Below are 27481 nucleotides of genomic sequence, written 5' to 3'. Positions count from 1 at the left end.
GGAAAACTTTTTTATAATGTAGCAAAATATCAAATAAATAAAATAAAAGGAAGTTTTCCGTTTTATACCGGACTTGTATTGAAATTGTACTTAAAAAACGTTTAAGTTGGAGTACTATACAAAAGTTTCGAGGACGATACAATACGGACAGTGTATCACAAACCGTGGGAGAAATATGAGAGGTGATGTATTGTCTACTGCAAAATTACTTAGAGAAAGTTTTATGTACGAAACCCCGACGAATATTATGTATAATATTTTATATTTACTATCAAATATTTTTAGATACCTATAAGTATTTCAAGATCGTTAAGTGCGTTGAATAATTTTTGATTTTTGGACAAAATCAAATGCATTTGCATCAATTAGAATGTCAGTGATTTTGATACAGCAATTGATTTATACAGTGGCTAATCAAAAACCTGTTGCTTCATAGTTTTGAGGATTACATACAGGGCTTACATTTCTTATGCTTTAGCCGATAGACTTTGTGACGTTCTAGAGACCGTTCTAGATTGTAACGATGATTTTTTCTTGTGCGTATGGTATTATTCTATTAGATTGCACGGAGACTATAAGGATGAGAAAAATATGACTGCTCCCGTACCTAAGCAAATAAATGAGTTTAGGATTTTAATTTTTGCTTGCGGTATTTTTATAATTTTTGTGGTTCACCAACAAGTATTACATACACACAGACTTTGATTAGTTGCATTTCTTAAAAAGGTGCACCCAATAAAAGCCAAACATAGAGTACAACACATAAAACATGAGCGTAGAATACTAGAAATAACGTTATAGGTATGCTACTAAGAACTAACACTGAAGTAAATAAAATTTAGGTAATAATTGAGATTTAAATTAAAGTTTTAAAAGTAAATTTTCAAATGTATGTAAAGTAGAATTATACGAATCAACATCTTGGAAGATTTTAGATTAGAATTAAGTGTGTTATGCTGTTTGCGCGTCCTGTTAATGATATTATTAAAGCCAATATTCGTTCTAGAGAATTCAACTGCAAATGGTTTATAGTTGTACAATCGAGAGCCAGAACGATAAACTTCAAAATTGATGTCACTTAAAATTTAGAGCAGTCTACAAGATCTGTTACTATCTTGTAAAGGGACAACTGGTCGTTTATTCACGAAATCATTTTAGAATGATGTAATCGTATGGATTCTTACATAAATTACTTTATTTTATGATGAGTATATAAGAAATTTGTAAGCTTTTAATTACTAAAAGAATGCCGACAATATTCCCCAGAGCTGCAAAAATTTTAAAACATTGAATTTCAAAACAACGGGATGCCAAGGAAATAGCAAAAATTTTTGAAGCAAGAGCCGGGGTGGCCTTCATCCGGAATTGGGAGTATCCGATGTCCGCTCTCGGCTGGGAAATAATGCCATTTCCGATGAGTTCCCGGCGGGCGTGTCGACAACGAGATTAGGGAAAAAAGACGGGAATTTAATAACAACGGCGAGTACGTCTCAGGGCGAATAAACACCAGACATCGGACGTTACACATCGCGCTTCTTATATCTCGTCGCTGAGATTCGTATTTATATATTCTGAGTGTTTATTAAACTTACGGTAATCCTAGCACATTGTTTTTATTCCATTCTTTTTAATCAGAAAAAGTCACAAGACGAGCAAGTTTAGCTGATTACATTACAAAGCAGTGCCGCTTACGAGTCGAGATTGAATCCAATATTCTCAGCACTACAAATATTGACGAAGCTTTTAACAAGAATATGGTGTTAATTAACAAATGATGCAAAGTGAATCTATTCAATAGCTATAGTATCTAGTTTCGCGTCGTGAGCAAAGCAGAAAGTCTTTTATCTTCTTAACTCTACCAGGTGTATAGCCCTGGGGGCATCGAGTTAATTACAAAGAAAGGGTGCTGCAGCCACTTTCCTTCGATAAGTTTGTTTAACATTTGCCTGTTGTATTGAATTTCTATTGGGGGATGAATTTGTAATTTTAATGATCAAAATTGTTTTTTTTTTACTAAAAGATTGCTTTGCGTTGTTCATTATAATATTATAACGACCTATTTGTTTTTGTCAACATTATTTTTGATACATAATTAAACGCAAATAAATTATAGTCAATTAAGTCATGGTTGAGGTGTATAATATTTTTTTTTCTAAAACCGAGGATTATTTCCAACTTTTAGAGTTGTTATTATTTCATAAGAATGTACGATTCTTCCAAAAGTTTTTTTTTAATACGGTATGTATATAATTTTAGCAGGAAAATAGTGAGATTTATGAATGAATTCCTTATCTTTCCACTTGAATTAATATCAACTAGAATATCATAATTATGACTAATTGAAACTAACAACGAAATCGCGTGATATTCTCACATTATTAACAAACGGTTATTAATTATTTATTTTGAGAATCACAGCAGATTTATGTTCATTTATAAATTAAGTTTGAATATCTTAACATTATCATAAAATTATACATTTTAAATAATACTTAAAATCTTTTTTAAACTAAACTTAATACAAATGTAAAATATGTGTGTTGTGAAACTTTATGATTTCGTGCCCCTAAATTAATTTAAATAATATTCTTCCATGAAGTATTTATATACAATTCATTTTGTTAAATGATGGGAAACATATTTTTCAATAAAAATGTTGGAGAATGCAAAGCTGAACTTAAAGATGAAATGAAACTGAAAGATGTTATAGATATAGATTATTATTACCGCTTTTCTAGAACTTAAGAGGAGGTTTCATTAAGTTGTAAGAATGAAGTGCAAAAATCTTTGGCACCAAAAAGAAATGAAAATACTGGCTGGCATAGGAAGTTCTTTATTGATTGGATTAAAAATAAAGAAGAAGCAATGATTTCGACTGACAGTATTATAGCATTTTACACGAACGCTTAGGGATGAAATGAGTTACTAAACTGTTACTAGACTAAACAAGTCACGAGCTTCTTTGGAACTGTTTGTATGGATAAAACGTTGATACGTTTGCATTATGATCCAGAAACAAAATTACAGAACCTGACCCAGAGAGGAGGAAGAGACCATTATTTCCAACCCCTAAGAAATTTAAGGCGAGTCAATCGGTCGAAAATATTATGGCCTCTGGGATAATAAAGGGGTGCCATTACTATGCCAAATATGTCAGTCATGATTGAATGGAGCTACTGGCTCTTTAAATGCAGAAGAATTTTAAAAAAACTTGAGAAAAATCGAGGTAAATCCAGATAATGCCACGGCTCACAGGTGTGGTGTCACATTCGAGATGCTGGCTTAGAAATACTTGAGAATCCTCTATACTCACCTGACTGGGTCAGGAGAGTATGACCCGTACAGATTTCTATTTTCTTGGGTGAAGGGTTATTTGAAAGGACAGAGAATCGGAGTACGGTGCAAAAGTTACTGGCGACAAACGTTAAAGCAACATACGCATTCGGACAATTATTGAACGCCCCACGTATTTAATGAAATGTATCCTGAAGACTAAGAAATTGGAGTTGTATTAATTTTGAAATAATTAGTTTCATGAAATAGATCCACTATGTACACGAATAAGTTAGCAGTCCAAATAACTTTGTAACGTATTTAGATGTGCAAATAAGTTACCCGTACCTAGGCTATATTTGCTAATACTCGAGTATCGCAATTCGAGTGCGGTAAAGTTTGGCGTGTCAAGTTGCAAGAATAGAACGTCTGTAGAGGCAAGTTTCAAATCTTTGTAAAACACGTAGGTAGGGCTTCCCTTTTGACAAACGGAGCGAGAGGTCACGCGCTCCAAGATGTTGCAAGTTGTACGCCGCGGCTTCGAGCTTTACGTGAAACATTGGGTGTGGATGGGAGTTTGTAGGGAAACCTGATTGTGGTTATATTATTTGAAAGGTATTTGGCGCACACTCATTGTTAGACGCATAGGTACTTTATTTTTTATGAGAAAAAGGTGTGAACTTGATGATAAGCAACCTGCCGCTCAGGGATCTTGAAAAACACAAAATATTGATCGCAATTCAACTTGTCACTTTGAGATATGAAATGTTAATTCTAATTAGCTTATGCTTGCACATTACTACTGCTATGCGGTAGAAAAAATGCCGCTGTAGTACCCACCTATCCGGCTTCCTGTTCAAAGAAGACTCCTGCAGGTGTGTTGCGTTAATTATAGTTGATATAATTTTAACGGTCAGATCAAAATCAAGAAAGATTTTTTAAGGAAAACTAACAAGCAAATGAATGTTCACTTACCTGATGTTTGCTAACTCCCGAAATGCTTTCTTTCTTACTACATCAAATGAATTACAGAAGCCTTCCACGCACTCCTTCGCTTTTGTTATTTGTTGAAGACATTCAAATTCATTAAAAGAAAAGCATTGCGGTTTTGATTCAATCATTCAACATAACATGATTAATTTGTTATTGTTAGCTAGATACATTGATAGCTCACGGCTGTTGGTTGGTAAATTAAGTGGAGAAATTCTGAGATATCTTGGAGGAGATATTCTATTCCAGATATTATAGGCCTCTAACTGCCATTGGCTTCATCAATTCTGTCAACCATCCCATACAGCCTCGCTTACATTTCGTACGCTTTAGCCCTTTCTAGAACATCCACAATGTGTCATGAAATGTACGCCTTGTTTAGTATAAATGTTGTATCTAAACACACATATTTTGCTATTTGTTCTTTATATCATGTATTGATTATTTGTTATACTTATAGTTTACTCAATGACGAGTGTTTCAAAAGAAGACGGGCTTTTCAAGTTGAGTTGAACGATGAAAGTTAAACTACGTAGTGGTGTCGGCCGCAGCTGTGCGGAATGTCGCTGGAATTTCATTTCGTTAGTGGCGCGACCCGGCTTGCAGATTCCTGCGGCTTCCCGCCCGCCTGCGTCTGCTTCACAACCGCTCATTTTGTTCACTACTTACCCAAATACAAGCCTAACATAATACGACTCACTTATACATTTATTCTATCCTGCCGGCCATCAATGCTAAATTGAAATAATTCCCTCCAACAATAACCATCACACATGCCTTCCGTAACATTGCCCGAACCGGATTCTGCTCTCATATACTTCAAAAGCTCCATGTATTATGTTCTTACTTTAGCTTGTTTAATATTAATGATAATAATTCCTTTGTTGACAACCTGGATTTTTGAGTGTCTCGCGTAAGTGTTTAGGGATCGTATATTTACGTCAAACATGTTTGCTAAAATGCGTTTAATGTAAGAAGGTTAAAGTAAATCAGATTTTGTTATAACTTATTAAATTCCGAAATACATTAGGAAACATTGGATTTAATATTCATAAAGGAACATCAGACGCGAGGATTTATAGAGTGAAGTCTCTCTTTCGTTGTACAGAAAAGCGATTATATGACTATCTTTATATGGGGTAATAAAATTCAAAATATTTTTAGACGCTGGAAGCATTGTAGAATGGAGAGACGAGCTGCGACACAAGCTCTCCGTAACATCGTGTTATATTTGATCGAATTTGCATATTTTTACTGAATAACATTCCTTTGGCGCAGCCGAGATCAAAGGGCAGCCGAAAGTGATTTCGCACTGAGTTAGCTCACCAAGATTCAGTTTCGCCCCTACCACAACGCTACTGAATAATTTTCACCAAATAAGGAAATTTGTAAATGCCCTTTCCGCATCCATACTTTGTACCTACAAAAACATATTGAATATGTTACAAAGCGTAAGTCAACACATTATGTAGACTTTGAAACGAATGTATTAATTCACGAAAATAATCATTCTACAACCTTAAAAGTTTTTATTTCAAACGTACACTTCCACTTTGAAAAGGAAACGTTCAAAGGACAAAATAAAACGTTCGCAACCTGACCCCCTAATCCTCGTATTGTAAATTACATTTCTATTAAAAAGGGCGATTTATGAAATATTTATGTGCGAAAAAGCATTAAGTATACAGCGTTTGCTTCTTTCTTCCATGTATGTTTAATGCGTTGCCGTTTGATGTCTGGGAGCCGACGCCTCTCAAGCCGATTACAGCTGGACAAGGGAATCGTCTTGAGCGTCATTGCGTTGATCTTCATAAAAAATTCCAGGAGCGATTCGTCCGTGAAGTTGTTGAGTTCAAACAAACTGCATTTTGTATAATGTATCTTATCAAAAATATTTACGGTGTTATTACAAAAAAAAAATTTCAACATGGCTCAGACACGTGTTGTGTTAGTTACCTAACTGTAACAACCTCAGTGACCTAACAATATCGACATCTAAAATGGTGTTTATCTTTTCTATTACAAAACAGTGATAGCTTGTGTTTAACTAAACGTCGTTAAACACAACATAAACTGAAGTGTACAGGAACAATTTAAGGATCGGAACTCAGTTGTTGTCAGCTGTCATCTATCTGTCATCATATAATCTAAACCTTCCATATGAATATGATCTGTCCGTTAGACACACCTTAGACAATTTTCGAATCGTGTTTAAATATAAGGAATCTCTAAATATTGTTGAACGCTATGCAACAGAAAGACGGATTTGTACTAGAACATTTATAAACAAGCTTTGGCACATGTTTAACTTTTTTGTAATAACACATTTAATGTTTAATTTAGTCAACTCAAGTCACGAGTTCTTAATTTAACTTATTCATTATATTATACACACCACTAGAGCTTTAGAGGTCGGGCTTGTTAGAATAGTTAACAGAACGTATATGCAGTCAGTGTTTTAATACTAGAAATTAATAGAATTATTACATATTTTCGAACAAAAAACTTTTCGAAAGTTACCACACAAACGATTTTAACAATTCCTTTGAATATCGTAATACATTTATTTTGAACATTTTCTGGGATCTTGTTGTAAAAGCAAATACATCGCCCCATAAAAGGCTTACTAACTTGACTTAGCCGAGTAGGCATTATAAGTTTATGTCTGTTCCTGGGGTTTACATTATGGTTATGACAGTTTCTAGCAAATCCACTTATGTGCCTATGTACGTACATACATAACATTATCGAAAATATATTAAGAAGCAACAGTCAAGATGTTAATTTGTTTACATTTTGCTCTCAATGATTCTTTAGGACCTAGGTTATAAATAGCGCGAATAGCCCTCTTCTGCAGCACATCTATTCTATTAATATTGGCAGCGTTGTCCCATAGCAATATACCATAGCACATAATACTATGGAAATAACTAAAGAAAAACTAGTTGCGCCGTATATATGTCAGTTAATTGTCTAATCTTTTTAACCACTTATGCTTCAGAACTAAGTCAGTTCGCCAATCTTTCAATATGGGGCCATTGTAATTTGGAATCTAGAGTAATGGCGAGAAATATAGCAGATTCCGCCGGTTTTATCACCTCTCCATTTAACAAAACACTCGCATTTACATTTTTGAAATTTGGTACGGTACATTTTATATATTTCGTTTTCTTGTTATTCAACATAAGGTTATTAGCGCTTAACACGATGTCAGATAGAATATCGTTTACTTCGTCATTCATAACTTTTTTCTTTCCACTTATAAAATAATTTTCACGAATATCAGTGAAGTGTCGTTTGCAAACAATAATTTTTTATTTAACCTTAAGTTTTTTTTCTTTAAGACGAGGATGATCATTAATATATATAAGAAAGAGGAACGGTCTAAGAATAGACCCTTGTGGTACCCCCATACTGAGAGGAGTCCCAGGAGATATCCTGCAATTCACGTCGACCTTCTGAAGTCTATTGTTTAGATATGAAATCAGAAGATCGAGTGCAGCTATTTTTATGCCATAGTGACATAGCTTCCTAACCAGTATTGGTTGTTAAACACAATCAAAAGCTTTAGATAAATCACAGAACATGCCAAGTGTCATAGTCAAATACAGCGAAATTATTAATAATGACTATAGCCAACTTAAGTATAGTCGACGATAAAAACGTCGCGCAAGGTTTGGTGTTGTTTCTGTCTGCCCTTTATCAAAGCATTTTAATCGCTCGGCTCTTAGTAAGTTGAACATCTTTCCTACTAACGTTGAGTAACGTAGGCTTAGCACAAGACGCGTGTAGGGATTTTGACATGGCCTCTACGAATAACCATTTTTTTTCGTAGGTTTGCACCTCACCGGCTCTTACCACATGACGTGTCGCACTATTCATTGCGAAGATGTTGTTCATAGTTACAATTTTTTAATTTACTTTGACCGAACACAGTTTATTTATTCCCAAATAAATCATTAAGGTCACGACCGCGCAATGCAGTTTATACATACATTATTAATTACTATTTTATTTATATATCTAAAACAAGCATCATTTTATAATAATCAAATCTAGCAATAATTAATTATTGAAGTAACTCGTTGTATTTATATGTTGAACATGTCAGCTAGGGTTGATTTGTAGCTAATTAACGGGGCTTGTGTTCGTGTTAACATTTGAATGAGTCTACGAATGAGACATGCCTCTAAGTTCATGTGCACTTTGATATTAATAACTGAGACATTGGAGACATCTCTGAGACAGTTATAATGTACTGATATTATTCTCTTATATTTATATCGTGAAGTTAGAATACAAATTTTACTTAAACCAAAAGTGTTTGTGCCACCAATGTTTTAAACCGCAGCGCTTAACGTCTGACGACGCATACTTCTTAAATCTTTGAATGTTTGTTCAACAGTTTAATCTCAGAACTGAGAAATACAGCCTGTTTGTTGCACCAAAATGTTACTAATAGTAGATTGTTGGTAATAGCTGTAATTTATGATAGTCTTTATTGTAGTTTTTTCTCGGGTGGCAGTTAAATAGTCAAACTGGATATATAATCAGCAAAAGCGACCTCTGTGACCCTTAAAGTGAGAGCGAATGCTTGATATATATACTGAAACATAATAACGTTATTATTTATACATACATCCATGAGCACATCCAGTTTCTTTAATTTTCAGGATTATTAATTATAATTTATTCTATGTCGATACTGCTCGTTTCAATTCTCATTGTAAGTATTGAAATATTGAGCTCATCAAAATAAAAATACATTGTATATCTGTTATAAGACGTATTTATAATGCATCATTTCTATTCAGTTAAATCCTCAATTAATTGCTACTTATATGTAAAAGGCGACAGAGCAGGCAAAGAGTGACAACAAGAAAAGGCAAACTGTTAAGGTAGAACATGTATCTCAGTGAATATCGATTTCAAATAAAATTGCAACCTTTTCATGTAACGAGGTGACATTTCCCCTTTTGCGGGGCGCGTTTGTCACCCTCTCACATTGAGAATTTATCCACCGAAATAAGGAGATAACGAACGTGGTGTGCCCGTGAGGATACAGAGCAACGGAATATAATATATTATATATGTTTAAAAATCATTTTCGCTTTAATAATTCGTTTTTTTTTCATAATTTTTTTGTCTGCATCATTGTCCATTAAACTGATGTGCATGTGAATTTTATTTTCATATTTCACTCGCAGATTGCTATTGTCAGTTTGTTTTAAAACACTTTGCTTGTATCAAAATATTATGTAAGTTTATATAAATATATGTTTGTGTGTATATATTATTTATAAATCTCCTTCATCGTTAGGTTACCTGGAAGAGATCGCTGAATAGATCGATAAGGTCGCTTAATTGTGTTACTCTAACTGTTTTATGCAAATTGTAACTTTATGTATTTTAGTGCAATACTTTATTGCACTTTATTTTCATTCATTCATTCTATTCATTCTATAATAAAAAACAGAAAGGAATTAATTAATTATCAACGAAGAAAGTTACCTTTGTTAATAGAATGCTAATAAATACCTTTTATAAATACCTTCGACTATTTTAAGAATTTGCACTAATATACGTCAAACTGAGAAATTCTCTCTGTGTAATATTTAATCTATGTCGTTGAAGCAAGAAACGATTGCGATTGCCTTCTCAGACTGTGAAAAGACTGGGAAAATGCTCAGTACGAGTGTTAAATGATCAACTTATATGTATTTGCTCACCGCGATGAGCTGCTTATTCAGTATTCAATTGCCTGTTCAAATATATCATATTTAAAAAAGGATTCTGGGGTCGATAGCGTCACAGGAATAAAAACATGAGATTTATGGAAGAGGAGGACAACCGATCGGACCTATGGGTCACCTGATGACAAGTGATCACCTACGCCCACATTCTCCTCCAACACTAGACGAGTTACAGGAGCGTTACCTACCAGCCTTTGAGAAAATTGTACCCGCTTTTTTAAGGTGGGAAACCGCGCAAGGATGCTCATTCCATAGTTTGGTTGTATCTGGATGATAGTTCTTTGAAAACCAGCAGTAGACGAACCCCAGACATCTATAACATGAAGTAATGAGAATATGGTTTATGAATATTATATGAATCCAAAACCTTTATTATTATTAGACACATGTAGAAATGTCATACATTTTAATTTTTAGTATCTGATACAATAAAATTCAATTCACCAATCTCCGCAGAATGTTTGATTTGTAATAATCAGATAGTTATTTAACGATTTCGTTTATTTCCCATAAACGTAATACATGCATTAATTAAACATTATTAATGATTGTCTCGTTGTTCACAGATTCTTCTACTTGTACCACTTCTCGTTCTACGCGTACCACTACCGCTTCAACGGCCAGTACAGCAGTCTGGCGCTTGTCACGTCCTGGCTGTTTATACAGGTGAGAAAAATATCTAAATATGCTGAATATCACAATATTACTCCTTTTCGCAAAAATAAGATTAATACTCTACATGCATAGATCGCCCTGCGTAGTCGGTGGTGCTCGACACAAGCCAATCGGTATTTTGAGCGTTTATTTTTAGTTATTTGTTCCTATTTTTAGTTTTGAATTTCTAACTGCTTTTTTAATCCCAAAAAATAAATATAATCAATATTTGTTGATAATTTATCCAAGCCTCAAAAGGCAATAAACTGACCTTAAGTCTTTGTATACAATTTAATTGTCCTAAATCTTTTTATATGATTTTCTTAAACGACTTCTTGCATCGGGTTTTCACTACCGACAACGTGCCGGCTATCCTAGAGCTGAATCGAGTTTCACGTGACGATGGTAAGAAGCCTGTTGGCATGACGTTGATTCCCTGGAGTCGTGGAAAGCCACGCTGCCGCCCTCTCACATTGAACATATATCCAGGGCGGCAGGTACAGCGGCCGAAATTGACGAAAATCTAAACGATACGTATTTGTTCCCTTTGGGGTGGAGACGATGGGCCCTTGGAATTTATTGAAAAAAACAAATCATAACAAAGTTATCCAAGCGTCTAACCAATTTGACAGGTGACCCAAGGTTTGGTACCTCTGTCCAGAGGATAAGTTTGGCCATACAAAGGATAACGTTGGCAGCTTCATGGCCACCTTATCTACCGACCGCGATCTTCGCGATATATACTATTTGTAATTAATTATTAATTTCAATAGATTCTTTAAGTTTTCTTTTATTATTTTTTTATATAAAGAGTGTTATTAATTATTATGTCATGTGTAAATAAAGTTAAATAAATCATGTTTGGATCCAAAAAACAATTTATGCTTCTTGAATGAGCATAAATCATTTTGAGTTTTTGCATCAGGCGGTAGGAACATAATAAGAAAATACATGATATTATTTTCTTCAAATGCAGCCATATATAAAAAAACATTATAAAATAAAAAAACCTTCGGTATCTTATTGTCGCTTCTTAAAGCGAGCTAGACACATAGTAACGTTATTGAATACTTTAATGAATCTTATAATTCAGAGGCAGTATTAATATAAGTTGCATAGCGGCGGAAAGCTAATATCTCCCTGTACAAACTGTTTGTTTGTCCGGCAACCCGTGGTGTGCCCGCGGCGTGTTGCTGTTGACCCGACATCAAACGTGGACCGAGCAAACATCACATAAGGCCCGATTAAGGCCGAAGGAACGCCAAGCAAGACGCTTTTATAATTATACATCTCTTTTATTTGCACTAAAATGGTTATTGCCTTAAGATCAGTGAACGCATAATATAATATGACTAAATAAATAAATATAAATATTGACACACTTTTACACAAATTATCTTGCGTCAAACTAGGCATAGCCTGTACTATGAGTACAAGAGAACGATATATTTAATACAATATACTTATTTAAACATACATAAAATCATATAAACATACATTCATATTCATCATATAAATGTTTGCATCTACCGGGATTCGAACCCGGGACTTGTAGGTCAGTAGGCAGAGTCACTAACCACTGGGCAATAGGGATCGTCTATTATAATACATGGAATCAGTCTTGTCATACTATCTATCGTTCATCATCAGCGCAAAAAATCATACAATAAATTCACAATACAATTAAACTATCAATCCGTACAAAAATAGTGTTACTGGTACAGAATGAATGGCGATATTAGGATGTGCTTTATATTATTGCTATTTCACAAATAATTTTCGCCAAACTAGGCAGAGCTTGCGTTGCAAAACAACGAAATATTTAAACATACATAAATACATATTAAACACCCATTACTCGGAAACAAACATCAATTCATCATATAAATGTTTGCATCTACCGAGATTCGAACCCGGGACTTCTATTCCAGTAGGCAGGGTCACTAACCATTAGGTAAGTTATATTATAATACTATAGGGCCCACTATCGGAACAGAGATTAATTTCTAAAAAGAGACGAGTATATGATAAGAGAAGGCTCTTCTCGTTTATTTACACATTACCTAACATCTATCAGTTACAATCACCGTGTGGGAGATAAAAGACATAAAAAGGCATTTATTTTCTCAAAATTGGTTCCTTTAGAATTCTTTTCATGTCATTTCTAATATACTAGATACTAATACCGCTTCGGACACAAATGGCGCTCTGAGAGAGTAGAAGCGGCGCAAGAAACTCTCCCAGCATTCTTTTTTGTGCTCTTTTTAATAAAAATATACAATATCAATAATAATCTAGTCCCAGGCTGTCCGATCACTTTGATATTCAGCTGTGGAGTAGTAGGTAAATCCTCGACGGAGCCATTTTTTAATAAAACATTTAAATTTATTTCAAAAATAGTGCCTGAACAGTGGCTGGGACTTTATTATAAAAGTGTATACATATATCCTTAAAGCTATTATGTATCTTATGAAGCCTACTAGAATTAATCACAAACAATCCCTTATTTCTAGTGTTATACTAATGAAAATCACTATAAAGAGGAAGAGCGATAATTATCATTCTTATTTTTCAAAAATTTAACTAAAGAATTATTATGCTAGTAACATTGTATGTAATGTAATATAATTAAGCAGGTCACGAGGCCCCGTTCGCCGCGGGCGTTTAGGGTCGCAGGAAATAGTTCAGCCGCGCACACATTGATATATTGTGTTATAGGCTGCCACAAAACCGGATGCTATATGGTTACTTTGTCATTTAAATTCATTTTAATAATGCACATAACAAGAAAGAAAAAAGGATTTTGTATTACAAAAGGATACTACAGTTAAAGTAAAATAATGCAGTGTTAATGTTGTCACTTTGTGTGCTATCTAATCTAATATATCGCTAATCTAGCCAAAACTACTGCAACTATGTAATAGATTCGACTACTCGAAAGAAGTATGTCTCTAGAGGCGCAGAAGAACGAAATCTTTTCTTTTTACGTTCATAAAAAATCCATTGAAACAGTGTTTTATTTTGTAAATCTGTATGTTCTACATTACAACGTTTTAACCTCGTAATTTTACTATGACTGAAGTATTTTTCATTCATATTTTTTTTTCCAAAATGGAAATAAATAACACGTTTATTTATTTATTTATTAGCATCGTCAACACAATAATCACTAAGTAATTACATTTAATATTATTTTAAGTATAAGACTAAGTGTTATTGCAATTACAGGCAACGACCACATGCAATCATACCATACATAATTTTTTAATTTTAACAACATTAGTACTAATACTAAGGTACAATATAATACAATTATATAATAGGATACAATACAATTATAAATTAGTTTCTATAAAGTGAAAATTAATTAAAATTAAAAAAACTTCTTTTACTTAAATACGGCAGAACTGAAATATTACATTTTGAATAAGTTCTAGATATCACTGAAGATTGACAAAGAAAAAACTTAATAAGAAATGACATAGTAAAGTGTCTTCCAATACAAGTATTTTCTTAAAGTACAAATATCTTTTATTGTATTAATTGGGACTTGAAAGTAAAGACGAGTTATTATCCTTATATTTAATTGATTTAATAATTGGAACTTATATTGTAGATATACTCCGTAACAAACAGGTAATTATTATATCACATCAGCTTTCTTATATTTATTACGTTCGTGGGGATAGTCCAGGAGACTGTCTTTGATTTTATTGCAATAATTTAAACAGCGTAATATTTGTAAGAAATAAACATGACTCAACTCAGCCACTAAACAGAGCAACGAAGGTCTCCATCTCCCCGCGCCGTCCGCGGAGCGCTTTTTTTCCATTGCATATCAGTAATCGTATTTAGGGTTTACACGAAATCAATTACTTACTACTTACAATGTCACTACATAGTGACACTTATTAAAAAAATTAAAACTTTTTATTTTTAAATATTCTTATCACTTATTCTGTAAATTTTCAACATCTTTTAGGATATATTTTGTGACAACCGTTGTATTATTTTATAAACTAGACGTCGAGAAAAGTATACTTAACGAGAGAAGAAAGGAGTTCACCCACTTTTTGTATACAGACACTGTATTGTAGCGCGTGAGTCCTACCTCACAAGCGGGATCGTTGTAGATTTAAAACAATCTATTAAATTCTGTTACTTTTATATTCTTATTGTTTCACTTTCTATTAAACATATCAATTATAAATATTAGGCCGAAGGCCGACCGGTCCTTGCTTTACTTCATCGTCTATTCTATTTCTGTCTTATTCGATTCTTTTGTCATGCGCGTCAATATTCGAACTTAGTATAAAATACTATTATTTATATTGACGGTCAATCATAGAATAATGAGTTCTTATATGCGGATAAGAACTCCTTGTTACAGTATCTATTTACTACTGATGAATCAAGGGGCTATTGGTTCCGATGGCTTACATCCATAGGCTTAAATTCTTCAGTAATGCTTGCAAACTAAAGTGTCAAAATTCGGTTGCAAGTCGTATTAATTTAATCAATGAAAATGTTTTTTTTTTAAATAAGTATATTGTTATTTGCTGTAACCTTTAAAAGTAGCACAAGTTTTGAGTTGTTGTTTTTTGTCTCTTCTAAAATGTAGCCACTGTTTGTTTCGCACTGTTAGTTTCCAAAATTAATGTAAAAAGAACATGGCAGATATTTCGGTCTTAGCTCCTGTACTTTACCGGATGTTGGGTCCAGTTGTCTCGGTACTAGTTGGGCGTCGATTTCCGTTCATACGAGAGCTAATAATACAAGTGGAGATAACCTCCACCCCACCCCCACCGGTATAGCAAGCAACCCTCTTGTGACTGCGTGTGACACATATTGTATTCGTTTTAAAGAGATCTCGCAAAATGCAAGGCTAATCTGAAAATCTCGTTTTCGTAATTCAGAATTCGCTTACAATATACGTTGTTTTATTCAAATGTTTTTCACTAGAATATCAAAGCGTTGATGGATTATCTTTAAAACTTGCTTCAAGATTTCGAGCACATATATTGCGCACACGCACTATAAAGGCCGACAATATCCCTGTTGCTCTGGGACTGGTATACGTTAAGATACCTCACGAATATTTTATTTGTCTAAAACGGCCTTACACACGGTTTATCGGAGTTGGTACCGAATAGTTCACGATTCACCGCGAACTCACTCCACTCACCCTCATGAAGGACCTCCGAATGATCCGAAAGTAGTCGGACTATTAACCAACTCCGACAAACCGTGAGTAAAGCCCTTTTAGACAAATACTAGTTATTTATGCGACTGTTGTGTAATAAGGGGTATTAAAACACGAATGTGAGTAGGTGATAATAGTATCACATGAGTATTTTAATACATAATTATCTATAGTTGCATAAAATACTTTATCTACACCCATAATATGAATCCTCTTTAAAAGATTCTGAAACAGTTAGCTTCCTGCTAACATTAAAAAAGCCAGTCCTAGTAACCATAATATCATCTAAAGGAGTGTTATTATACAAACGGATGATGTAATGTTGTACTGAATTTCATTACAACACTCGTTAGATGATGGTTATTAGGGCATTGGGTGTTTTAATGTTGGCAATAAGCTAACTGTTTTAGAATCTTTAATAGAGGATTTAAAGCATGGGCGTAGATAAAGGTTATAGCGTCCCACGAAAGTTTTAATAACTTAATTACTCACGATATCACATGATGTGTGCCGAGTACCATGTTCTTCAAGTTGAAGGTGAAGGAATTCGATTTCATATTTATTAGCTAATGCATCGACTTAATTCACAAGAAGTAAAGTTTTCATTTTATTTGTACGCCTATTGCTATTTTCTTTAAGTGTAGCATTAGGTACTCTTCCATATCATTTTAAATGTCTCTAAAGCTCTTCACTTTACCAGTGGGAGGCTCCTTTGCACAGGATGCCGGCTAGATTATGGCTACCACAACGGCGCCTTTTTCTGCCGTGAAGCAGTAGTGTGAAAGCATGATTGTGTTTCGGTTTGAAGGGCGCCGTAGCTGGTGAAATTACTGGGCAAATTAGACTTTACATCTTAAGTCTCGAGGTAACGAGCACTGTTGTATTACCGCGCAGAACTTTTGTATTTTTCAAGAATCCTGGGCGGCAATATATTGGAATGGGCATGGCGTATCAAATACCATCAACTGAACGTCATGATCGTCTCGTCCCATAATTTCATTAAAATAAAACAATCATATATATTTCTCATCGTTAAGGCAGCGTTCTTACGAAACGTTTTCGTTCATCCGTTTATTTTGACTTACTTTGAAAATCTAACTATAATGTTAAAGTCTTTTCATTTTTCGGGATTGATAAATTCAAATTCAAATATTTTTATTCAAAATCACTTACTGAACGTCAAAATCTACCACCCATTCAAAAGAGACTGCCTCAGACCTGAGAAGAATGGGCGCAAGAAACTCAGCGGACTTTTTTTTTTTAATATATAATATGGATTACAATGTAATATCGTACAATAAACATTTATAATTAAAGAGCCTGAGGGTGTTCACTTTATTCCCAGTCCGTGGTGTCATTAAGAAAATCGTTTATGCTATAATAACCATTCCCACACAAACGTTTTTAACAATTCTTTTAAATTTCGTAACACATTTGTTTTGTACATTTTCTGGGATCATATTGTAGAAGCATATACATCGCCCAACAAAAGACTTACTAACTCGACCCAACTGAGTAGTAGGCATAACAAGTTTATGTTTGTTCCTCGTGTTAACATTATGAATGTCACAGTTTCTAGAAAATTCCTCAATGTGCTTATGAACATACAAAACATTATCGAAAATGTATTGAGAAGCAACAGTCAAAATATTCATTTCTTTAAAATTTTCTCTTAATGATTCTTTAGGAGGTTATAAATCGCGCGAATAGCCCTCTTCTGCAGCACAAATATAGTATTAATATCGGCCGCACTGCCCCATAACAATATACCATAGGACATAATACTATGAAAATAACTAAAGTATACTAATCTCGCCGTATCTATGCCAGTTAACCGTCTAATTTTCTTAACCGCATATGCTGCAGAACTAAGCCTATTCGCCAATCCTTCAATATGGAGGCCCCACTGCAATTTGGAATCAAGAGTAATGTCAAGAAATATAGCAGATTCCACTGGTTTTACCACCTCTCCATTTCATAAAATATTCGCATCTACATTTTTGACATTTGGCGCGGTGAATTTAATATATTTGGTTTTATGATTATTTAACAATAAGTTATTGGCGCTAATAAACCAGTACACGATGTCAGATAGAGCATTGTTTACTTCGTCATACAAAACTTGGCTTCGTTTCACTTTGAATATAAGTGAAGAAATAGGACTTTGACACTCAAAATAATATGTATTATATTCATATTATTGATAGATATTTGTATCTAATAGAATTTTCAAAATCGGTTAAGTAGATCCAGATATTCCTAAAACTCGTTAACATTACCTCTTCATAATATTAGTATAGGTTAATAATTGAAATGATTTCAATTTATGCATTAACATTATTACACAAAAGTACGTTGTAAGTTGAGGGAACCGTCTGGAGTGACGGGAAGTGCTCTGTCGGATTACAGGGAGAGGGCGACGTCGAAAAACAAGGAGGCTCTGCGGAATGCAAAGTGGGAGCTTATCTTATAATCATCGAGCGTGTCAACTTATTAATAAAAATCATATTTCACGAGGTCCCGGTCGCGCGGCGCTGGCGACGAAGCGCGGACGCGACGGGCATAGCTAAACTTGCTTTCGACTTGATGTTCGATACTGGCTGTGTTCTAAAGTCTGCGCGCTTTATTGAATGCGCGAATTTGTTTGGCGGAATTCTCGACTTTTGAATACGTGAGCGGCATTTCAATTGCGGGTTGAGAGAGTCTGGTTAATTGATATTCGTCAGCCTTAGCTTATCATGTTATTGATACATTAATTTAACCCTGAACGCGTAGGCTGAGTTCTGATTGATATGGCAGGATGAAATCTTGTCACTGGATGTGATGCTTTTCAAATTTTATTTAGTAGAACAATCTATGCTCAAAAAATAATTTTAAGAATCGTTGTATGTTTCCACAAACAATTTTCGTCCCACGTTTGTCAATTTGTTGTTATTGAGATATTAATATCGTTATATACAACCGTTTAGTTAATTTTCGGTGTGATCCTAAGTCAACATCAAGGTCGGTCGTGATGGGGATGCTAAGTGTACTACTAATCTTACAGATGACCCGCAAATTATGGTTAAACTTAATGCAAACACTCTCAGCTGATTTAGTTTATATCTAAGATATGTTTGCCCACGGTTGAAATCTTACGATATATATAGGCCAGAGTTCAATAGTAAAGAAATATAGAGATTATTTTATCTCCTGGATGTATAGAATAGAGTCATGATGATGACGCTGATAATTATTATATTATTGTATTTTATTCTTAAACCTACTTCGGCACCGGGCGCACATTTGAAGTATATGTTAAATTGTAATATACAATTTCATTAGTTAATTGGTTAAGGAGTTGGTTTGAAAAAATAATTCGGGTTTTTAAGTTAAAGTGAGTGAAAATACTTTTTAAATTGGTCACGTCCTTTGTGAGAACTGCCGGAACAAACAGGCAGATACAATTTATAAATAGTATCTTATAAACATTAATTGGATGCAGTTAATAAACATCTGATAATTTGATATAAGTAATAGACAATATCTTTCTTTTAATGACAGTAAGGGATGAGACGAGTAGGACGTTCAGCTGATGGTAATTGATATGCCCTGCCCATAACTATGCAGTGCGGCTCGCGATTCTTGAAAATCTCAATAATTCTGAGCGGCACTACAATTGTGCTCGTACCTGGCGACATTAGATGTTAAGTCCCATTTGCCCAGTAAATTCACCAGCTACGGCGCCCTACTGCTTCACGGCAGAAATAGGCGCCGTTGTAGTACCCATAATCTAGCCGGCATCCTGTGCAAAGGAGCCTCCCACTGGTGAATCTAATAACAATAAAGTTAAATTGTTAATTCACGTAATTGTCTAAATTTATTTGTATAAGTGATAGTAAAATTAATCGAGAATTTAATTAATTACAATGTTAGTTATTCAATATTTGAGATGTAATTTTATTTGTGAAGAGTCACTTTGTCTTCAGAGAGATTAGTAAAATGAAAAGGGACTTTTGCTGAGAATTTTCCCGTCATTCGGGAGCCGAGAATTTTTTTACAATTCCTTTTTTCTTTAAACATTAAATTTTGCAAGAAATATTTTTTGTGAAGATACTCCTCATAACCAACAAATCTTTAAAAATATTTCACAATTTTCGTGTTATAACTTTAAGGATGATATCTCGATTTAAAGGTTTTCCGGTTGTTTGCGAGCCGTTTCTAACGCATTGCCTTCTCCCCTGCGAGTTGTGGTTACACTAAAGATTTTCCAAGTGCATTCTCATATTTCACGAGTTTTGCTTTAAGAGTCCTTATTGCACCGGGGAAATCCAATGCCGACACGGAATATGCTTTTACGGGTACACTCGGCCGTATAATATACTTCAATAATATCACTATTATAGTGGTCGTATTTTAAAGTTTGAAAAATATCGTTGTATCTTATTGAAAGCGTGTGAACGCCCGCGAATTAGCTCGCGCAGATTCGGGGTATTATTTCGTGTTGGTTTGTTAACTGATTGAAACAAACACTAACCCCCTTATTCACAATGGTCCGCTAACTTTAAACAGCCGCTTAGGAGTATTTTTTCTCATTCTGACTTAGGTCAATAGAAGAAGACAAAGTGAGAATTAGCTTTGCTTTAAGTTAGCAGACTATTATGAGGGGGTTAATATACTGGAAGCTTGACATGATGCATCAGTGAAACCGTGATATTGTATCACGTTTCGAAGGGCGTGGGTACCGTTGTATTTTTGGGCAATGAGAGACTTCAACATGGTCTGGTGACGAGCGCAGTGCAATGTAATCAGAGTAGTAGGTATCACGATGCGCTACGCTGTAGATATAGTAGAAAGTTCGAGTACGGAAGCTACTTTCACGCATCTGTTTATTTATTTATTGTTAATAAGAACGGCCTGTAACCAATTACAGTTAATAACACAGAAAATATTTTTGTATGTTTAAGTAAGTATATTGTATTCAATTCTTGTACCCATTGTACAGGCTATGCCTAGTTTGGGGCAAGATAGTTTGTGTAAAAGTGTATCAATTTATATTTATTTATTCTGAATGACATTTGAGGCTACAATTACAATATCAAAATATTTTATTTGAATTTTATTAAAAGATTAATACAAATTAAAATACGGCTTCTCCATTTGATTGAACACGTTGTCCAATGTATTAAATAGATACATCATGTATTCCACTTCGAAGCAGAGATCGGCATAGCTTGAATTTAAAGCGTTTCCATATATTTTATACTAGCGAAGGCCCGTGACTATTTCGGCCTAAATTCCTATTACGTGTCAATCGACTCGGATTTTCTTATTTCGTAACTTTATTTTTGTAGTATTCATATTACAAATAATTATTAAATATTTTATTAAATTTAAATAAGGATTGAAATAAAATCCAATTAACAATAAAACTTTAACAATTTCAAATGTAATTAATAAACTAAAAGTACTTAAAATTTTATTTAATGCGATTCAACGGGAATTTTAAACAGATTTTCGCAGACTCTAAACTATCTCAGTGAAATAAGCTTTCTAAAATCAAGAGGGGCCCGCGCCCAACACGTAGAACACCACAAAGGATAGCAGTTTTTTTAAAGACGAGGATAAGGAATAAGGAACGAAACGAGCAGGATGTTCAGCTGATGGATATGCCTGGCTATTACAATGCAGTGCTAGTACACATCCAATACCTATAAAAATGTATAATGAGAAACTTGATGTAGTAGAAACTTATGTAATCGAATAAGCTCTGCAGTATTTGCGATAAAAAAAATTAGGCAGCTGACAGATGTTGAAACGGCTAGACTTGTATGTTTTAGCTACTTTCATCTTTCATAGTGTCATGTCCTACGGAATTATATTGTGGGGTAGGGCTGCAGATATTGACAACATAGTTGAGCTGCAGAAAAGGGCAATTCAAGCAGGTCTATAAAATGCGTTCAAGGGATTCATTGAGAGAAAAGTTTAGTGAAATTAATATTATGCCGGTCACTGCCAGTATATATATGAGAACCTCCTATACGCCCATAAACATATTAGCCAATTTAAAAAGAATAGTGATGTACATAATGTCAGTACTCGAAACAAACATAAACTCACAATTACATCTACTAGGCTCCGTAAAATTGCTAAATGTTTTAAAGTGGATTGTGTTATATTTTATAAAAAAACTGCCAAATTATATTAAAATATTACCTATTAAAAAAATTTAATGTATCGTAAAAAATAAATTAACATCTAAAGGCCTATAATAATGTGAAAGTTTATTTGAATGATTAAGATAGTTGGAATTAATGTCTCTAAATTTTGTTAATGATTATTATTATACTCATTTCAATATTATTGCAACTTTTGTACTTTATTCTGACTTGCACTAAATAACTTATAAAGTTTTACAGTGATTAAAGATTTTTTGAATTTGAATTTGATTATTTCTATAATGTTTCAATGATATATTTATTTCACGTACCTTTTATGGTTTGAATTCTATTTGCGGATTTTTAATAATTTGCTGCTGTTATTTTACCCGCTTTTATGCATTGTTTTCAATAGATGATATTACTTTAAATCGTTACTTCTTTCATTTAGAAATTAAAAGAGTATCAAATTAATAACTCTTAACGATAGCGTCTTAACTTGTATAGAGTGGTTAAAAATAAAATAAATGTAGAGCCACAAATTGTATTCTTATTTTTTTTTGAAAAATAATTTATTCCGTATAAAACCTTACAAACAGATTTAAATGTCCATTGATATAACACAGTGTTGTAGATTTTACCCGTGAAGCTATACAAGGCGCCGGGTACGAGGGGGAGGTAAATCTCATGCGGCCCGATTTAATGGACACATAAAGGGCACGATTCCTGTCCCGATAATACATTTTAAATGTTTGATCCTTTTTTATATATACCGTAGCGATGATCGGAGCGCTGATAGCAGAGCTCGTGTTAATTACGGCTATACAAGTACATTAGCCTGTGTGCCAGCTTCTGTTCGTATACTTTGGACAATGATTGATTTTTTCAAACGGAAAGTTTTAACTTTGCTATTTTTTAAGTTAATGTATAAGTATTTATCTTCAATGTTGTGGGGAATTCAAATTCAAATATTTTTATTTAAAATAGGATATAATTACACTTATAGATAGTCAAAAACCACCCATTCGAAAAGGTATGCCTCAGACTTGAGAAGAACGGGCGCAAAAAATTCAGCAGGTTGTTTATAAAAATATGGTAACAATGTTTTATCGTACGACAAAATTTATTCTTTAATAGCCTGAGGGCGGTGGCTCCATTCCCAATGTGTTTTATCATTAAGAAAGTCATTTATGTTATAATAACCATTGCCACACAAACTTTTTTATCAATTCTTTTGCATATCGTAATACTTTTGAACATTTTCCGGGATCTTGTTGTAAAAGCATTTATACATCGCCTCAAAAAGGACTTACTAACTCGACTAAGCCGAGTAGTAGGCATTATAAGTTTATGTCTGTTCCTGGTGTTAACATTATGTTTATGACAGTTTCTAGTAAAGTCACTTATGTGTGTGTTAATACATTCCATTATCAAGAATATAATTATATTGGGTATAATTAGGTCTAGTAAAGGGTGGTAAGAATGTATAGTGTATTTTCAGACTATGACACTGGCCACCTATAATCTACATCCAAAGTATTTGAGAAACTGATTTTTTTTATCATGGCCATCAAGTAGCTAGACTCAAATAGCTGTCTGCGTTAATACCTACAAATTGCACCATCGTTAGACTTACAGCGCCACCTTTCTACCCTTGGTGTACTGTGTGCTTTACTGAAAGTCTGAATAAAGAAGCTAATGTGGTGCAACATATCATACTACAATAATCGTTTATAAAAAATTTAAATGAATAAAACAAGTTATCGTAACATATAAATAGAAAAACATCATTCACGACAATTCGTGTCAATTAAAATTATGAATATATATTCTAAGCTTATATAATATTACTAGCTGACCCGAAAAACGTTGTTCTGTTAATAATAAAAAAAAAACTCCTGCGAGTGGAATTTTGTAAAATCCGTTCTTAGCTGACCCCTACTCGGCGAAAGGAATATTCCTACCAAATTTCTAGTCTCTACGGCTTATGGTTCCAGAAATATCGTGATGAGTGACTATATACGTGGAAATCTCTTATATATGTATAGATGGCTATACTATATATATAAAATAATACGCTAAGCTAGCCAAAAATGCAAATAAAAAATACTTCCGAATCTTATGTGATTTGAATAATATTATAAACATTAATAAGTTTTAAAAAAGTTCGTATAAAGTGGGTACAGCTAAAACATTGATACCTAATTGGATTATTTTTCTCGAATTTGAAAGTAAGGTAAATAAGAAAATATAATTTGAAATAAAAGTTGAGTCGGAGCGGTCACAAGTTTCTTAATTAAAACTTACGTCAGGCGCTGCCAGGGGAAAGAACTTTGACCCAGAAATAAATAAGCAAGCTGACTTCTCCGTCACCTCTGTCACGAGCTCCTCATTTATTTGTCTCAAAGAGTTTACTTCGGGCGACGTGTCTCAAAATCTAACAACCGCTATACATACATACCTATAGATTCTCATTTGCGGTACTATACTCTTAATTTCTTTAAATATATACAGGCTTTTCTTCTTCCGTACATTATAACAAATGAATTAAAATAAATTAAAATCACCTCATACATGTCACTAGTCCTATCCAGGCCCCACTACGCACCACAATTTTTTTAACCAGATCCCAAATTAAATCAAAAATTATGAGGACGCTTCTTTATTGTTAATATAACAAATGATAACAATCTTTAAATAATTTACAAACATTGACATAATAGTTTCAAAAGTTAAAAGAGTTTATTTCAAACTAATTATTTTTTTATTTATAAATCTTAATTTGGTTGTTTTTTGTCCACAGCATTCGATGTTGTACTTCTTCCATCACTACGAACTGCCAGTTATACTACAGCAAGCACAACTGCAACAACTTCTTCTTCGCAGCCATCATAGCATGGGCGGTATGATGGGCCTGGCTGGGATAGCGGCATTAGCTAGCGGCACAGCATACCTCGAGGCTCCAGGAACTGCCACTCAGGCAACCCCACCCACCACACAGTCCACTACGCAGACTGTACAAAACACCACACAGTCTACAACCCAAACATCACCTTCTTTATCTACAGTCCAAACAAACACTACTCATACTGGTGATGTCATATCCTCAAGAAGTGTCACGACAGAAACTCACGCGACAGGAACCAATACCACACCTGGAAACGAAGAAAGTGACACAGCTGTAGCTAGCCCGGATACTGAAGCTTCAGACAATTCCGACAAAAATAATTCATCCAATATAAAATCGGAACCTGATCTTAAGATTGAGAAGATCCAAAGAAAAGAATCCGATAGTGATATAAAAATCATTCAAGAACGTGGGCTAGAGGTAGGTGATCACGAGGAAGAGAAAGATCGTTCGTTGAATGAAGCTGTTGCTCCAAAAGACAGCACTGAAAACATTGGCGTTTCGAGGCTTGCTTTAGATCGTAGACGAAAGTATGAGACCGATACTAACGACGTATCGTCTTTGACGCCTAGAGTTGAAATACCAACAAATAGAACTGCTCCCAGAGCTTCTCCAGAGGCTGATGATATTTAGCACCATTCAATGATACATATTACAAAAATATAGAATGTCTTAGTTACCACCTAAAACATTACATCATAGAATATATTAAATAGAATCCCTTAAAGTCAAAAATGAAAAAAGTGTAAGGGTACTTTCGTCGAGTGTTTATGATAAGGATTATATTTAAGTTGCAGTGGCATGAATTTAAGTCGGATTTATTTAATAATACTTTTCAATACTGATCTTCACCATTATATTATACCGTATCGACGTGTTCGATTTTTTTTGTCAATAATTATGATGTTTAAAAAAAGTCTAACTATAAAATAAAATCAGTTTAATTTTCGGCTTATACTTATAAATGTCGGAACTGATTTCATGTTTACAATACTCGAAACAGGCAAATGTATTTCTATTTTGTATAAAATGCTTGTTATTGCTTTTGCATCGATGATCTTATGAATTGCCTTATTACATTGTAACCACATTTTGACTTGTTTTTTATAGTTCCATTTCATTTTAGTTATGTAAGGTGTGGCTACCGTTACAGCAATTGTAAATAGGTATTGATAATAATATAATGTATTTATTACTTTGACTAATTATTTCGTTGTATCAAATTTTTGCTACTCGAAAAGCTTATTGGGATGCATTGGAAGTTGTTCATTTTCATTTACGTACTAGTTCGTTTCATTAAAGATTAATCATTAAAAGTGGGTTTTATTTAATCAATTTACTACTTACGAAACCAGTGGTTTTGCTTAAGTCGTGTCCACGTATAACGAACGACGGTGAAAGAAAGTAATCGAACGAAAAGGAAAGAGTTGCCACTTTATCTGACTTTGTTTTCTCTATCTTTTTTGTCTATTTTTGTTCGCTGTCGTTGTTTGTGTGTGGAAAAGGCTTGATATAATTGCTAGAATATATTTTAACGATCAATCAGTCCGTACGAACTTTTGGTGAATTATGTTGGGCTCGCTAATAAAGGTGTATTGAAGATTGTGATTGTTTTATTTTAGAAAGCAATAATAATAACACTTGTGATGAGATATATGTTTATTAGACACGGAATAATTGTTTAACGAAGGTTACATAATTTAAAATCGATAATAATAAAATTGACAGCTTTATTATTAATTATTATATCTTTTTTAAATTGGGCAATCTTTATCTTGATAAAAATATAATGAAAAGGAAGCTGTACTAAAGTAACATAATATACAAAAATGTAAAATACTTAATTTCTTCAACTAAATAAACATTTGCTGAGACCACTCTTAAGTAATTAAATTACACTTCCTTAACATAAACAATACACAAAAACGTAACAGTACTGTACAGTTGAAGTTTTTTAATTATCTAAATACATAAAGAATTATATATTATTTTACAATCATTAAAACTGAACATGCAGTTTTACGATATAGTAGGTATGGTATACATTTAACTTTTAAGTGATTAATAATATTTAATTAACATAGTTAAGAAAGGTACTGGATGTAACTTACATAGTTAGATATTACACTAATCAATGAAATTAATAGTAACATATTTCATGGAATTATATTTTTATTGATAATACTCGACGATTGCAGCATTTTCAGTGATCAACGACGGGACCAGAGATAACTGCTATCCAGTAGCCTGTAAAGTAAAAGAGATATTAAGAGGTTGTAAGTATATAACTAAATAACACGAGAAACAATTGAAATGTGGCACTTAAACATATTAATAGTATTTTATGTAACAGTTGTAACAAAAACCGGAGTGGTGCTGGTTACGATATGTTGATGACAATGAATGACGCCACGAGTTTTTGAGCTAGTTCACAAAGTGCCGCATACAATAATTTCTCTACGACTATGTAATTTTAAATTAAACAAATAGCACAAGTTTTCGAGTTGCTGCTTAAATGGGCGGGAAATGTATTGTATACATACCGTAAAACGGGGTGAATGGG

General features: G+C 33.7%; 1 protein-coding gene and 1 long non-coding RNA gene across 2 annotated transcripts in view; one reads left to right on the top strand and one right to left on the bottom strand.

Moving 5' to 3' along the window:
• LOC126971928 (membralin) overlaps nt 1–26521 on the top strand; it is a 152508-nt gene extending 125987 nt beyond the window's left edge. The window contains exons 10-11 of the mRNA XM_050818439.1: nt 10583–10682; nt 24814–26521. Coding sequence (XP_050674396.1) covers nt 10583–10682; nt 24814–25551 — 838 coding nt within the window. The 3' untranslated portion in view covers nt 25552–26521. The remainder of the gene's footprint in view (nt 1–10582; nt 10683–24813) is intronic.
• Nucleotides 1–27481, bottom strand: part of LOC126971976 (uncharacterized) — a 500026-nt gene that overhangs the window by 268668 nt on the left and 203877 nt on the right. The gene's annotated exons all lie outside the window — the stretch shown is intronic.

This window comes from Leptidea sinapis, chromosome 25 (genome assembly GCF_905404315.1).
Source record: "Leptidea sinapis chromosome 25, ilLepSina1.1, whole genome shotgun sequence".
NCBI classification, from domain to species: domain Eukaryota; kingdom Metazoa; phylum Arthropoda; class Insecta; order Lepidoptera; family Pieridae; genus Leptidea; species Leptidea sinapis.
The sequence above is the reverse complement of the archived record's forward strand: the minus strand, read 5'-3'. Positions and strand labels throughout refer to the sequence as shown.